This window comes from Arctopsyche grandis, chromosome 11 (assembly GCF_051622035.1).
Source record: "Arctopsyche grandis isolate Sample6627 chromosome 11, ASM5162203v2, whole genome shotgun sequence".
Lineage (NCBI taxonomy): Eukaryota > Metazoa > Arthropoda > Insecta > Trichoptera > Hydropsychidae > Arctopsyche > Arctopsyche grandis.
The window spans coordinates 4,461,494-4,479,352 of record NC_135365.1 but is presented as its reverse complement, the minus strand read 5'-3'; the positions used below and the strand labels follow the sequence as shown (position 1 = coordinate 4,479,352).

Below are 17,859 nucleotides of genomic sequence, written 5' to 3'. Positions count from 1 at the left end.
TGCGCGGGAGCGCACACACAGAGCGTTCACGAAGACACACACACATACACACATGCATTCATCATTTCAAAGTGGGCGAACGGCGAGCGTTTCATGACCGCTCGACTCTTTTTATTGGTAATAAGCGGGCAAGCCTATAAATTAACTTACAATATATTTATATTTAACATATAACTTTATTTTAATTTCTAAGGCCTTACAGGTAACCCCAATGCACCTTACTGTCCAATTACAAACATTGCAGCATTTTTTTTATTATAGAAGTCGCTGAATTATGAGACACTGAAAAACTCGAAATTAACGAGACATCTATGAGTTTTAAACTTGTACATACATTTTATTGTCCATTAATCATACTCAAATAGTGGTTACATGGTAGGTAGGATGGTTTTTAGCCAATTTAATAGAGGAATCATTTCAACAATGAAATCACAAAAATTGGCAAACTCTGATAGGAAACGATCAACTTTGTCTGACCAGCAGCATTACATATAATATACTTGGAATACATTATTTTCAAATCGAGGTATTTATGCAGTGGTGTAGTCGAGCCAGGTCGGGGCAGGTCGTCGCCCTGGTACTTCTCAAATAGTGGTGACATAGTAGATAAGAAGAATATTTAGCCAATTTTACCGGGAACTGTTTCAACAATGAAATCAGAGAAAAATTAGCAAACTCTGATAGAAAACGATCGACCTGGTGTCACAAATCCAGGTCTGACCAGCAGCACTACAGATATACTCAGAAAATTTATTTTAAATCGAGGTCAGCTCATGGGATCGAACCCGGCGCCTCTCGACGCTAACCAGAAGCTTAAGAGGGCTGTACACCCGAAACCTTAATTTTGATACCGTTCCTTTCTTCGATATATATATTGAGTGTATGTATATAATGAGTGAATGCGACAATATATATCAATAAATATATTAAGTGAATGCGACAGTTGCGCTTCGACCAGATAAAACGTATTTTAAATTGACAAAATCGAGGTTTCGTATTCTCCTATTTTCTCCTCCAAAACTGGACCAATTTTAAAAAAAATTCATCATCGGTACGAGAAAGATACTTTCTGTGCACCTATCGGCGTATTTTTTTTAAAATCGACCGTTAAATAAGCACGCTGGACTCGTTTCGTGGGTGTAAAATAGAGGCGATTTTATAGATGTTTGGCGGCTCCTAGCTCCTATAAAAAATAATTAATCAAAAAAATAAAACGATAATGGATATCTAATATAATGCTATGGATATCCACCCAATGGTGGATATCCATAGCACATTAAAAAATAATTTCTTTAGTGCCATAATTGAGGAAGGGAGAAGTATAGTACGTTTGTATGGACAAGGCGCTGCTGTCCAGCCCTCTTAACGACCGAGCTATGTATACATAGGTTTCAATGTAAAAACCGAAGTGAGTATTTTTTATAATTCTTCCGATATTGTGAAATTTAAACTTGTTTTACTACCAAAATTTTTTCAACTTCCTGATTATTAATTTCGTATTTATTTCAGTGTATATTTTATTTATTTGAATACTCATTTGTTTGAAAATAGTAAAAAAAGTTTTGAATCGACTGCTTATGACACTATTTGTAGTAATATTTTCATAACATTTGCGAGAGTACAACGACATTGAAACTGTATCAATATTTTCTCATTTCTTTTCATAACATTTGAAAAACCGATATCAAATACAGCTGTCCACATATCGAGGAAATTACATAAAAGCAAGGCACTGATGAAAATCGAAGGTTCAATTCCAATATTATCTGAAACTCACACGTCCAATCTAGTAAGCCTCATCGAGTTCAACGACTTTCCCCACGATCCAATCGGGGTTTATTGACATCGATCGACACGAAAAGGTTACACGTCTGCCTACGTTGACGGACACGTGTCTCGTGTGTGAAATTGTTATGGTGTGTTTACATTAAAAGAAAAAAAGAAAAATTAAATTATCGCGTTTCGTCGAAACAGACGAAGAGATGTGGCAATATGCACGGGACAGAAGGGCCGGCTATAATTAACTGCTCTCTAGGTGGTACAAATGGCGTGCAGTATCGGTCTGATGACGTCAATACTGATCTACTTTAGCCCTCTGCATATCTGTCTTCAACATCACCGCCAGCCGTGTAACAAATCCACCGGATTCAATAACGAACCGGTTGCGCAACCGGTTTGCGGGCGACATCAGTGAAAAACCCGGGGAAAAACAGCGAACCGAAGGACGCAATTGGGGGAGAAAATTCGGAAGATCAATACGAAAACTTGCATAATTTATTACATATTTCAAAACATTGAATCTTTTTTAACATGACAAGCAAATTCTACGCGCGAAAGTTCAATATTTTATAATAAAAATCAACATACAAATACGTAGCTAAAAAATCAATGCAAAATACTCATTTTTGTATGTAATAAAACATTTATTCAATTTTCTATTTTATCAAAAATATACAAAACTTTTATCAGAATAAGCTTTTAGCATATGGAATCCTCATTTTAAATAGATATTATATGTATCGAATGGGTACAAAGGAGGATTACAAAGAATCCTTCTGAACTTAAATCACTTTCTTATAACGAAAGATTGAAAAGAATAAATCTCGCTATACTGGAGACGAGATGAATAAGAGGCGACTTAATCGAAGTCTTTAAAATACTAAAAAATCATTATATAAATGTCATATGTCCAATCTTATTACATTCAAGGAAAAAACACTCACCTCAGAGGTCACTCGCTTAGACTCCAAAAATAAAAATCTAATAAATTGATCAAAGATTCCTTCTTTTCAAATACAGTGAATAGTTTTCCCAATGATATGGTAATCTCTGTTAACGTTAATATATTTAAGAATAAGGTTAATAATTTTTAAAAACTTAAGTATTTCTGTAATTCTTCTTTCACAAAATCTTATTTCTGTTTTTTTTTGTTTTATTTTAATATTGTCATTTTTAATATATTTTATATTTTCTCATTTAATTTGCAATTATGTATAAATTGATAAAATATGTACAAATCAAACCCCTTGGATCTATCAGCCTTGCCGCCTTACCCAAGTATGTTAAATAAATAAATAATAATGAATAAAAAAAATAGTTACTCTAACAAATCTACATCTAATTTTAAATGATTTTTATGATTATGTATAAATGTATTATTTTCTGTGTATTTACATATGTTTATATTTATTTTTGTTTCTTTTCTTTTCTGTTATATTTTTGACCATTGTGGCGTATTAGGCATTCCTGTAATGCTACAATGGTCCAAACTTTAAATAAATAAATGAATATAATTTTATTCAAATGAAGTTTTCATAAAACAAAGCTTCAATATTGTATTACTTAAATAAACTATTAAAAATATTGATTATATAGTAATATGAGTATTTTGTAATCAATTGAAGTGCGCACTTTGTAAGGTGCGGCACAATAAACTGACGATGAAAAATATATATGTTTTGTATAAAGTTTAATCTATTTTAAGAAAATAATTTTATTTTATTACGATGCAAAATGAATACATTAACATTTAAAATTCATTACATATTTCACAATATAAAATGTTGACATTGCGTGTTTAAGTATAATCTATTATATTATATGTGGGCTAAAATCAACACGCTAATAAGCAAACACAAATTTAACAAACAAGTTTAAAAATACACCACTGAAGTTTTCGTCGAATTGGGATTAGATATCATATTATTTGATTAAATTTAAAATTTTTGGTTAAATATAAATATCGACCGTTTTGTAGACAGTTGAATTGAAATTGAAAGTGCAGCACAATAAATCTACGATTAAAATGTTACTCGTATTATTTCAAGTTCAATCTGATTTTGAAATATACTATATTTTTATAGCATATTTTTATCTGTTGAACGCAAATGTGATAATAAAACTTTGTTAGTTGATTATGTTTTGAATATATTACGTGTGGTTTTTAAGATGTGCTTTTATTGGCAGCTTGTTGCATAATCGAACAATTTCATATTTAAAATGAGAATGTATAATTTTAAATTGAAAATGATTCAATGTTCAAAAATGATGAATATATGTTTATTCATCATTTAAAAATATAATGAAATATAATGTATATTTCATTCTAAAACGTTTCAACTTTATTTATTATGGCATTAAATAGTACTGTATAGATTTTTAGGTTTCTATTCATATAAAAGCACTAAATTAATAGTGATATTTGTGCAGTAAGTTCTGTACATATTTAAAAAATATGTAGTGCTATATTCCATTTTTTCTTCAATCGTTTCATATCCATTTATTGCGTCTCACTTTACAATAACAGACATAACGAGCCGTTAATATAATACTATTCGTATAGAAAAAAGCATACTAAATATCACAATTTACATTTGAGCTACCATATGGCGCGATCACTCATAAAGTATTGTGTATTTAAATTATAATAAACGTTCTATGAGGCGATACCGCCACAAATCATAATTTTGTATACAAATCGTATTCATATACAATGTGTAAACTGTTCTCAACGCTCTCGTTTGACCAAATAATGTTGCTTTTCTTTATTCAACAAGTTTTCAATTTTCCCCGCCTTCGGACCGTGAAAATCGTCTTGTACAAGTTTAGAAATAATATTTACACTATTACCAGTGAAAGATCGTCGGGCAAAGGTTAATTTCTAAAATAATTATTTAGCGTATGGTGTTTGCTTTTTAACGATCGGCTAGAATAAATAATTTTATACGTACTTACGTATTTGCGAATACGTCTTAAAACTTCTAATCGACTAGTTTGCTCGACAACAATTAAGAGAATTGCAACAGTAGGCCTATAGGACGATGCATAACGACGAGCTAATTATGCAGTTTTGCGACAAATCAATCGCCTATATAAATCGAAATCATTTTTGAATATTTACTTGTCTCTGATTGATAGTCCTGACATCAACATTTGCGGAAGAACGAACGAAGATCGGATTTTAATTTAAAAAAATCATCATGTATACTAACACTATTGTAAGTACACATACAGTGAAACTTAAGTGGAATATCATACTAAAAACTATATCATATATTTTCTAATTTAACTTCCATACGTAGTAAATACTATGTAGTTATATTTTAAATTGTGACGTGAACTGTAAATGATTGTGCTTTTGATCTAAAAATATATTCCGAAAGTGTTTTTGTGTAGAGATTAAGTTCACCTACTCTTACACATCGCTCAATATATTTTAGTTTACAATAAAGATTTGATTATAAATACTAAAGCTTGAATTTGTTTAAAATGTGAATAGTTTAATGTATATTAAAATGAGCACAAAATTGCTACATTGTGCAAATATAAATGAATACAAAATATTTACAGAAATGTAATGATTCTTCACAGTATATGATTGCATAAGTTCGTGTCAGATTTTCATACCTTTTTAACGACAAATGGATGAATTTATGTAATAATCTTAAACATATCTTTATTAAAATAAACTGCTGTAGAATTTGTTGAATCAAATCAGTAAGTTTCTATTGAGTTGTTACATGCTAAATTTCGTTCTGTTTTGCCGCTCCACTATGTGCGGTCGTAAATTGTTTCACGTACCGATTCCGAATTTAGATCGATTTAAATGTAATGCGTTTTGGATTTGCAGACCTTTTTCTTCTTGGCAACTTGCTCTTTGGCAATTTATGGTTCACCTATCTCGACAGAGTACGGAGTGCCAACAAATAAACCGTTCGAAACTTATGGAGCTCCAGCATTGCGCAGTGGCGATTTCATTCTGGACCAACCCAGAACTTTACCTGTCGTAGACAATAAGGAAATTTCACCTGTAGTAGCCCCACCAAACAGCCACATCCAACTTCGAGATGGTAGGAATCAATACTCAGTCGGATTCCAGGACCAGGATGGAACTGAAGTCAAAGAACAGGGAAGACTCATCTCGACCGACAACGGATGGGAATACGTCATCGCCAAGACTGGATCTTACAAATACATCTCTCCCGAAGGAAAAGAAGTAGCAGTGGAATGGGTTGCTGATGAGAAAGGTTTCAGAATCGTTTCATCGACTGTTTGAGAAACGAGCTGTTAGTAGAACAAATATTAAAACTCCTTCAACTATCAAACTAGTGATATGCAGTCTTTTTGATTTCGTTGAAATAAAATCGGATATATAAAATTGTACGGTTATATTTCAGTCTAAATGTGTATAAATTTCGATACAAATAACTATTTCTATTGTATTTTTAAGTATACAAACTTCATTCTTATATAAAAATATAATATAATATATTTATTTATTTAAAAAACGCATTTTATTTAATCAATACAAAAAGACTTACTTATAAAAGATTATTCTAAATTCAACTACACATTCATTGAGTGATTGTTTAATATAAAACTAATTCAAATTCAATATCCAATATTGAATTACCACGATGAATATTATAATGCCGTAGTATTGATTTGATGCAAACGTACTCGTAGCATTTCCACGAACTGAAATCAAATCAGACTATTTAAAAAAATCAACATACAAAGTACCCGGAAGTGTCGCTTTAATTTACTATATTATTAACAATGAAACATTTCGACACCATTCAATATTAGAAAGTGAAACTAATAAACACACCTTCAGGCGAAATTAGCACACAATCATCATAGACATTTTGCAATGACTGTAATATGGCAAATGTGTTTTATTATACAGAATATTATATACTTACTGAGTAATATGGTTTCTTTTGTATCGATTGGATATTGTTGACTTCCTACAATAGTGACACATCGAACCAATAAACTTTCTTTAGACAGGTGTGACTTGGATAATTTTAATCTCAGTTCCGAAATGGAACCCTTGTCTAAATTTCCTTGGTAATCGAACCAGGTGTGCACCTAAACATAAATAAGAAAATTCAATTAAATCTATAAAGTAATTGGGAATCTCTACAGAGGTAAGTATAGTATATCTATGCTATGTATAAGGAATACTGTACAATATTATTTTATTTTATATACGGCTGCAAGGACCATTGAACAATAATAATATAGAACATACATATATAATAATAATACATAGAACAATAAAACGAAAATTCACAATATTAATATAAGAAAAGAAAAGAAAAAAATATAATATATAGAAGATATGTGTTTGTATTTTTGCCAGTGTACGAGTATATATGTATGAAGAGTTACGTTTATACAATTTTATCTTTTATTTTAATCTGTAGATATTATAATGTACATACATACATACGTATTCTGGTAATTTCTTTTAAATTTTATAATACAAATTAATTTATGAACATTAATTTGATTCAGATGCATTACATTATTTAAATAAAATATATCAATAGATGAAGTTTTGTGATTGTGAGAAAACTCTCCATCGAATCTTTGATATTTTAAATGAAAAACATTTAAAATAAATGAATAAAGGCAATGTATGAATTTTAAAAATTGATGCTATTGTTTTTTTAAATAAATGATTACGTTAAAGTTTACAAGATTTCACTTTTAGATCTATTTTCATGCGTATGTGCTTTCATCTTGAAAAAAAAAGGTTTTATTTTATCTTTTATTTTCATATTACGCCTTAAATACTTACATATATTAAAATATGAGAGCATTATAAATATGAAAAATATTAAAATAAACGTCTAAAATATATAAAAATAATTTAGTCATTAGCTATTAAAATAGAGTAAAGACGTATTGGACTGTAAATTTATCGTACACATGTACATATGTACATCAAATGGCTCTATATTGTAAATTGTTAATGTATTAAATTTTAATTGGTACTAAAACGTAATAAATACAGTTCGATTTAATGCATATTAAACAATAATTTTGATATATGTGTAATCAGTATATTTAATGATAGCATTTTGATGTTAGATGAAGCTTCGGTATTATTTCTGTCTACATATGTATGTATCTATTACAGTTGAAATCGCATCAAATAAATACAATATAATATAATCTTTAATACTGCTGGTCAGACTTGGATATTTGTGACTCCAAGTCGAAATTGGTAGAAATCATCCTACCCGCTGTCTCAAATATCTGAATTTGATTTATGTACAATATGTAAAAATTATGTATAAGTCTAAATCCATAGATGTCTCAATGGATCAATTAATTAATTAATTGTTAAATTCGTGTTCTTCAGCCTCTCGAAATACAGTGATTTATGTGATAAAAATGCTGCAATGTTTGTAATTAATTGCTTAGGAAGGTGCATTGGGGTCTACCTGTCAGGCCTTCCAGGTATATATGTACATATCTATGTAAAAAATAAAATAAAAAAAATATATCCATTCTTAACCTTTGAACGACGGAGCGTCGAGATCGAACGAGTGCACCTAACCGGGGTCGAGTAAGACCTCAGTATTTTTTAATAAAATTATAACTTTTCTCAATACAAATGGGTACAATATATATCTTATTAATCATTTTATACTTCAACATAAAAAAGTTTTAGTCCTATAGCATGTTTTTAACTATTTTTGTATTGAAAAATAAAGACAATTATCGACATGCAAACGCACATAGGTAAGGCCAACAGGCAACTGCATGACGCCAAAAGCGACGAAAACAATAGCTTACGAAAATATAGCTGTCTCTTTCTCTCGCATTGATTCATCGATCAACAAGAAAATGCAAGCGAACACTCAAAAACATGACTTATCGCTAACGCCTTTGAATCATACTTTGGACCGTAGAAATGTATAAATGTATTTTTTTACGATGTACCCCCCTTTTCTAAATCGTACAAAATCTATTAAAATAAATTTCTTGTAGTTAATTCTAAGAATACAAGAAATATAGGGTGTATAGCTTTGAAAACCACATAGTTATTACGAAAAACGTAAAAATTGGGGCACTTGCATACCCCACTTCGGTGAGGGAGTGTTAAAATACGTATGCATTTAAATGTTTTATATATTTACCTGTTTATCATTGACAAACCATACAATTTGTGCAGGTGGATAGCTTTTACCAGCCGTACAATTCAATGCCAAAGTGTCTCCGTTTTGGTAACGTCTCAAACGAATATCTCCAGTTATGATAGGATCGTCTATTGGTAACGCTGAAATATACGAATATTTAATTTGAACTTAAGTAAGTGTATCATATTAATATTATATAAATATACTCACAGACGACTTCCATACGAGACTCTCCTTGAGCAGACGTGAAAGACGGTGCTTCGGCTGAAACTTCACAACGATAAACACCACTGGCAGCTGGGGAATTAACTCTCATCCTCACCAAATGAACTCCAGACCGTTGATGCTTCAATTTCAATATGAAAAGATTACAATTTATGATTTTTTATGGGACTTAATTGCTCGCGAATTCGCTCACGTCTATTTTGGCCCCGTCCAATTTGAACGATTGCTGTCTCGGAATACTCTTCGGTATGTAACGATAAAATTCCTCGTGGTCCTTGTACCAAATGACTGAATACAGATTGTCCTGTTCCAATTGAAACTGGCAAATCAACTCGGCCATATCGCCTTGCATGACGTAAGGTGGCACGATTACATTCTCCATCGTCAAGCAATAAACTTCTGAAAATCATTTTCGTTATTTCATACGCGGTTTGTTATTTCATAGAACGGTCTTAAGTTGTATACACATGGTTATAAACTTAATAATATATTCATTCATTAATAGTTTTTGACCATTGTGGCATTACAGGAACCTAGTGCGCCACAATGGCCTACATTTGCAAAAGAGAAGAACACAGAAATAAAATACAATAAAATGCATAAAATAAAAAGAAGAAATCAAAAGCAGAAAAATATGATACGGTAAAAAGACAAAGGAAAAATAATACATAGAAATGAAGATAAGGTGAAATAACTAATAACTAAAAATAAAACTATCGCTGTTTGATCTGTGTACATATATTAAGCCTGTATTGGTTAGAAAGTTTGTTTTGATTTGAGGTTATGGGTTAAACGTCATTCTGTCAGATTCACCGAACAGTGTTGCCACCGTGCATAAAGGCCGGTGTGGCAACACCCAAGACCGTTGGCTCAGCAAGCCTCCACAAAACTATAAATATTTATATATTAGAGATAACGAGAACCTATTAAGCAAATTTTATAAAATATAGAGTGAAAAAAGAAAAAGTTGTAGGCGTTTAAATGATTAAAATTTGACAGCGAGATGGCAGGGCGAAAAGTAATGAAACTACCGATGTGAATGATGAATGTGACAGATAAACGTCACAGTGTAATACGTTGCAGTATTTTCAAACGTGTCTAATACGATATTTTTTCACCATCGTAATTGCGGATCATACTTATATTGATGACCAAAATGAGCAATATGGCAAAGTATGAAAACGATCGGATAAGAGATAAGGGATATAAAAAATGACCGCTTACACGAAATCCATGTGAAACGTATAAGAGGTTAGTAAAATAATGAAATAAAAGAATAATGAGATAAAAGAATAAATAAAATCCTCAAATCCTATTCTTAGTTTCACATTGAATATAAAGTGTGTATAATATTTATTTAAACACTAGCAGAACCCGGAATGCGTTGCAATGCCACAATAATGCATGCAACTCTCATTCTCGTTGCCGTTCACATTTGAACACATTTGAAATTATTCAATTATTTGTTTATTTTACCCTAACAACGCAGGTCGCGACGCGAAAGCATTTGAAATTATTGCGTTGCAATGTCACTCATTCCCGTTTTAACCGTTTCCGTTCCCGTTTTTGGCCGATTTTTTTTCACAGGAAGCTACCCGGACATGCATACAATAAATCCTGAAAGTTCTATCGTTCCATCGTACAATAACCCGTGCAATTCCCGTTCCCGTTTCTCGATGCGTTTCGATAAGTGAATGTTTCAGTTTCAAATTAATACTTAATAATCAAATTAAATTATAGTAAAGTATAGGAACGCATACGTGACAGACAGACAAACATTGATTTTTATATATATGTAGGATTGTTATGAGTGGTACGTAATGTAAGGGTTGGCATGCGTGCTCGCAAGTTGATTACTAACGTACACATTTTCTTAACTACACACTGGCACTTCATACTTTCACGTCGATAAAATCGTAATTACGAATATTATATTATTGAGAGTTTTTTTCCCGTTTTTTTTCACAGTAATCTTCCCGGAAATGCATACAACAAATCCTGAAAGTTACGTCGTAATCGGTTCAGTGGCTTAGGAGCCTATTCGAGACAGACAGACAGACAGATAGACAAACATTCAATTTTATATACATATATAGATTAGTTTGGACCATTGTGGCATTACAGCAAGAACCAAATGCGCCACAACTCTATGAGGAAATAAGAGAGAAAAATAAAAATCATGATATATGATAAAAATCATAAATAATAATTCATAGATTAAAAAGAAATATTTGCATGTATGTAGATATGATCTTCAGATGTTAGGTACATACTCGTACATACATACATACATATATTAAAAACTAAATACAGTCTTGATCAGTGGTTCTCAGGCGAAATTTTACCGTGGCCGCACAGGTGATAATCGTGGTCCTATGGAAATGTCTGGTGGCCGCACCAAATTTAATCAAATAAATTAAAGTTACAAAAAAAGTGGATCGATTTATTCATAAAATAATTTTTTTTTTGACATTTTGGTATCTATTTATTTAATAATAATGCAAATGAAAATTGCTCAATACTCCTTTCTTCCAATGCAAGCCGCATTGCTGCTTCTAAGTTTGCGTCTGTCAGCTGGTTTCTAAATTTGTTTTTAATAAAGTGCATTAAACTGAATGATCTTTCGCAATATACGGTAGTGGGAAAAATAGACAATATTAATAAAGCAATTTATTGTTGCCAAATCTTTATATTGGTTTGTTTTATTGTCAACGTATATTTCCGACCAAAATTTTTGAACCGAAATATTATTAAAATGGTTATTAAGTACTTGATCATGACTAATTTCTAATAATGCATATTTTACGTTAGCCTAGTTAATTAATCTCAATACTGAAAATGATTTTAATCTATTTTGTAGTACTATGAAATTTTCATTTGTCATCCATAATAAAAGGGGAAGATACAAAAGAAACAGTTTTAAAAATATTCAATTCTTCGAACCTTTTATCAAGTTCCAGATTCAGAGATTTAAGACACTCTATTATTTTAAGTTTTAATTTTAATTTTGAAGTTGTTTCTGTCATCTTATCTATGAAATCACTAACAGAAGATAAAATTGAAAAATTGTCATTTTCAACTTCTGCCAGAAGGCTTTTTTCGCTATAATTTTAGTTTGTCGATGATGAGCATGGTTTCTATAATATTAGTGTTAAATTACTTTTTTGAAGTTTTTAAAATTAATTTTTTTTTTTTAAATATTAGTATTATTTACTATTAAGTCGCTGGTGGCCGCAGTAAAATCCACTAGTGGCCGCACTTGAGAACCACTGGTTAAGATATTCAGGAAATGATATTAAACTATTTAAATTCAAAGATAATAACATGCAATAGACGATTTGACTAGACACGAGTAGTTTATATTACTAATTAATAACAGATTGCAATTGCACACAAAACTAACTCAAATTTTCATCCAAACTAATCTACTTTCTCTAATACATGTCATTATTACAACAATGAAATATACATAATGAACGATAAATCTCTATAAAGTTCGTTTCCCAAACAGCGTATAATCCTATGATGAATCCCAACATCCAATAGCGTTCTGATTTTACGTATTTTTTCGGAATTTCCAACAACATTTTCGGTTCAAAATACAGCCGACTCACTGGAGAAATGGAAAATACACATTTTGAGAGAGAGCAAATTGAGGAAAACTGCGACTTTCACAAAGACCTGAAAGATCAAAGCTCCACTTCTGCCTTATCAGCTCGTCGTACTATTTCGAATCTTCCGAGTGTACATTTGCCATTATGAGGAAATGTTGCCTGAATTTTAAAACAGCCACAAAACATCAAAAACACAGCCTCAAGCTTCCCTTCAGAGCACACAGCGAAGTGTTTTCATATAATAAATATATACATGTAAAAAATGGATAAAATCAACGGAAGGAAGTGTTGCTGTTGCGAGATTTGAACGCGGTAAAAGCAGGTGAGTTATATTTACGTGGTTTATTTCTGTATCTTTCGACTCGCATCCAATTTTCATTATGAATGTGGATCTCTTGGTTTATTTTCGATTCATATTTATATACGTAGGTGGGTCTAATTTCGTTCTATTCAATATAAAAATACGATATATTCATGCGTACCTTTTGTCATGTCGGTTAGAACAATGTGTATGATCAGTCGTGCGAAGAACTTCATATGAGACATTGTTTTCGATCATTAATTATAATATATTGGGATTTGATTCACTTTTTATGTGCATGTGAACATGGCGGAAGATCACGGGAAACTGCAAGGCTTCGTTGGTGCTTCAGTTTGAAGGCTCTGATTTAAAATTCCTGGTTTGATGCACAAAAGAATTTCAACGCATGCGCATTTTTCGCTGAAAAATAGTATCAAATTTAAAAATATGCTTCGAACGATGCTGTAAAAAGTGTATTCGAGTTGAATTATTGTTTGTAAACTTCACATCATACGTTGGGAAAAGTCAGTGTCAAAGTCGTTACATTGTTTATTAACACTTAAAGCAGTCGAAATGAGGGCAAGATAGTTTTGAAAATTTTATTTTGGATTATGTTCGTTATATATGTATATAAACAATTTTATTACGTGTGGAAACACATCAATCATACACGTAAGTGTGTATTTAAATTTTCACTAGAAAAAATGCTCCAATTTGATTCTGAACCTATTCCAGTCTTTCGATCGCTTTGATATTTTACCGAAATACGGGGGTTTAATGTAATTAATAATAAATTAATGTCTCTGACGTGACGCTATAGGAATTAAATCATTAAAATTTCATCAGAATCATCTGTCAGATCGACGTGCTGACAGCTGGATAATCGTACGAAACTCGAAACTTCATACATGAACGGCTATTTTTAATAATATTTTATACATTATCTCATATAATATATAAAAAATATAATAAAGATTTCATTGAACTGGCTTTATGTATGTACATATATTTGGTAATCAAACTAGCTCAATGACTTTTTTTTTTAAATTGACTTATATTTCAACTTTTAGACGAAATAGGCTAGTGAAAGAAATTCGATCAAAATCATTGAACCCACTTTAAACAAAGAATTGGTCGTTTAATAGCACTGAGCGATAAAAAATTACGTTTTGTACTTATTGGAGCGGAAACTAATAAATTGTTACTAAATTTAACCTTTTTATTGGTTTCTTCTTGCTTATGAGGTAAGACCATTTAAAAAATGTGCAATTTTTAGTTTTAACCCAAAATCTGGTAAATCTGTGCCAAAAGTGAATATTGTAATGAATAGTCAGATGTTTTTCCTATTGGTTGTGATTTTTATTGCTGTAAAATACCTACAATTAATTATCTGGTGAATTTTAAAACTCAAAAATACATATTAATTTACAATTTCTTTTCTCAAGTATGCATGCATTGGAACATTTTTATTTTTCACTACGCTTACAAGGGTTTTCAATCTTTATATTTTAATAGCGGCAAGTTATTTTGTATCGTTTACATGGTTTATTTCTTTTCAATTAAAAAAATGCAACTGTTGATGACCGTATTCATGATACAAGAGTAGAGAGTGAATCATGAGCGCCCGCCTATAACATTTCTTATTGTAATTTAAAACCATTTACCGCTCAAATTAGTACATTCAGAAAAAATAAATATCATTAAGACCGAAAACCAGCTCTCCTAAACGTAGTGAAATACAGAGTTGGTCCAATAAATGCATGATAGCTCGAAAAGAAAATGTATAAAAATAAAATATTATTGACTTTTAAAATTCGCTAGATAATTAATTATAAGTATTTTAAAGTAATTAAAATATACAATAAATTGAATAAATAACCGACTATTGATTTCAATACTCACTTTTGGCACAGCAATACTATATTTGCAAAATTCTAAATTGTGCTAGATAGTTGCTCAACACATTTCCCCAATACGTTGCTATGACAAAACAATCATGCAAAAATTCAGCAAATGCATAGCATTAATATCAAATTCAGTGTGAAAAGCGTCAAATAATTAAAATCAAAACTATGTGAGTATTTTTTTTTACAACATAATTACTTTATGTGAATCATAACAATACATATGTATGTAGAATTTAATCCGCCATATCATAGGAAAAACCCCTGCAAAATTCAATCCCAATTAGTGAAATGATGTGGTAATTTATTATAAAGCTGACGCACTTGCCTACATCAAAACGCTCAATGATACATATATATATATATGTATATGTAGATTTTCCCCGAGCTCTCGCATACACGTGTTTCGGTGCACGTGTGCGATGATGACGCCGATGATGATGATGATGGCGACACGAGAGCCAGACAATAATTCAGATGCAGACGCGTCGTGGGTACTCCGACACCACTTCTCATAAATAATTAATGGCGTGATAGATTGCACAGGAAGTCTTTCACTTTTGAGAATTTTCGTCGGAGCCCACCCTGTGCCCTGGGTTTTCCCGCTGAAGCGAAGCCCATTTTCCGGCCGCTTTTCTTCGAAGATTCCCACGTTCATTTTGCTCATTTTCGCCAAAGCCCTTTCGGGTCCTAATATTCTCTCCAGAAAATTGACTAAACTAAATTATTCAAAGCCGATGCTTCCCAGAATAGACTTTCACCATTTTCAGAACGGTCTGTGGGTCAAAGACCTTGACCCAAGGTGTGGTTTATAAATAGATTCATTTTAATATTGGTTTAACGATTTGTAAACACTTGGTTGGTTTAAATAAAGCTTTTTATTATAATATATATATAAGTATAGCTTAAATTTATTTATCTATTATGAAAGACGTCTCCATTGAGTGATGCCTTAATAAACTTTTGGGGTTGTTAGATAATGTCATTCTAAGAAGAAGGTAAACATTTAATGATTGATCGGTTTATTAATAAAGTAAGTTCGTTACTTGTTTGCTTCGAATCACAACGTTTGTTTATTTTCATTCGTTTTATTGAAATTCATTCATTCAAAGGAAAATACTGATTCGAATTAATTCTAAATAATACAGTTTATAACAAGTTTTCTCTTTAATTTCATCAGTTTTAGCTCCATGCTATTTTATCTACTATGTAAAAGGAATACGTGATGTTTTCCGGGAAATTAGCTTGATAATAAGCGTTGCTAGAAAAATTGACAGATGTTTACAATGCTAGTGTATAATATCTGTTTTTTACACTAAAAATATAATATATGTATAAGGAAGGCATATTTTCAATATCATTATTACAAACATACATATACATTTGAAAGTGGGATAAATCCACTTTTCTTAATTTCGAGATATTTAATGTTTTGCGTTTTACAATATTTAAAAACAGTGGAAGCCTGTAATAAATTTATTTTGCTTCTCCGAGATTGTGGATATATGAAATTAAAAATAGTGATAAATATTTGTGAATTGAGTCAAATTTAGTAGTGTTTTAGTTTTTGGAACTGAAAATGGACTTGCACCACTCAAATTTATAATGAAACTTAAAAAAAATATAGCTACATACATACATATATTATAGCCAGTACTAGTGGTTATGTTAATGCTAACCACCGAGAAGTCCCAGGTTTGAGTCCTGGTTTGACCTCTGTTGAAAAGAAAGTCTACAATACTGCTGGCCAGACTTGGATAGATTGTTTCCTATCAGAGTTACTCAATTTATCTGATTTTATTTTTGAAAAAGGTTCCTCACCAAATTGACAATCCACCTATCTATTACTTATTTATGTTTTTTGATATTATTTTATTTATTTATACTTCAGAAAGGTGGCATAGTCGTTGGACCCCAATTTAATATTTTACCATGATGCCATTTTCAGGTTGCTCTTGCACGAAATCTATCCTATTAAACTAGTACATATAAAAATTTATAGATTTTATATTATTTTATATCATATTCAAACTTGCATTGACAAATATTCAAGGCTGACTAGCAGCACTACAGATAATACTCCGAATATAATCTGTATTAAGGTTGTGCTGTTAAGATTTGGATGACATTCGATTCAAGTCTGATTGATATTGAGATAATCCAATACCATAAGTACATACATATATAAATTGGTACATAATTCCATTTTTCTAATTTTATTATTTTTTTTGTACCTCAATATTATATTTTCCTATGATGCCGATTTTTTGCGGGTTGCCATTGAGCGACATCTATGGTATTAATCTTGGACATATAATAATAAACCACTTTAGATGTCAATGAAGTCAACCAATAAAGCCATCTATATGAGGCAACCCCCCCCCCCCCCCAACGAATATAGTTCTTTTATCAACTTTTACCAACGAATATAGTTCTTTCTATTAAAAAAGGTAACACCATAGTATTCATAGTATATATATGTATACAAAATTTATAAATTATAGATTTGAAATCTAATTCAAATAATGATGACACAGTGGGTAGAATGGTTTTTGCCGATTTGATGAGGAACCGTTTCAACAATGAAATAAGGTAAATTGACAAATTTTTATAGGAAATGATTGACTTGGAGTCACAAATATCCATGTCTGACCAGCAGAATTAAAGATTATACTCAGAATAAATCATATTTTCGTAGTATGCATTATTGTGGCATTGCATTGCATGTTGGGTTCAGCTAGTATTTGTATATAATATATGTACCTTAAGGGCATTTTATTGTATAAACCAAGACTCTAGACAAGCGTATTAGTATAGTGAGTGATTCTTTCATATAAACTTATTTTATTTTATTTTATTTTTTTATTTTACAAATATAT

General features: G+C 31.0%; 1 protein-coding gene across 1 annotated transcript; it reads right to left on the bottom strand.

Annotated features, from left to right (window-relative positions):
* Positions 1-6,636: 6,636 nt before the first annotated feature.
* Positions 6,637-9,543, bottom strand: LOC143919249 (junctional adhesion molecule 2A-like). The gene is made up of 5 exons (XM_077441461.1): positions 9,355-9,543; positions 9,147-9,282; positions 8,937-9,076; positions 6,705-6,873; positions 6,637-6,656 (listed from the first exon to the last, which is right to left on the bottom strand). The coding sequence occupies exons 1-5, from the start codon at positions 9,541-9,543 to the stop codon at positions 6,637-6,639; spliced, it is 654 nt and encodes a 217-aa protein (XP_077297587.1).
* Positions 9,544-17,859: the final 8,316 nt, after the last annotated feature.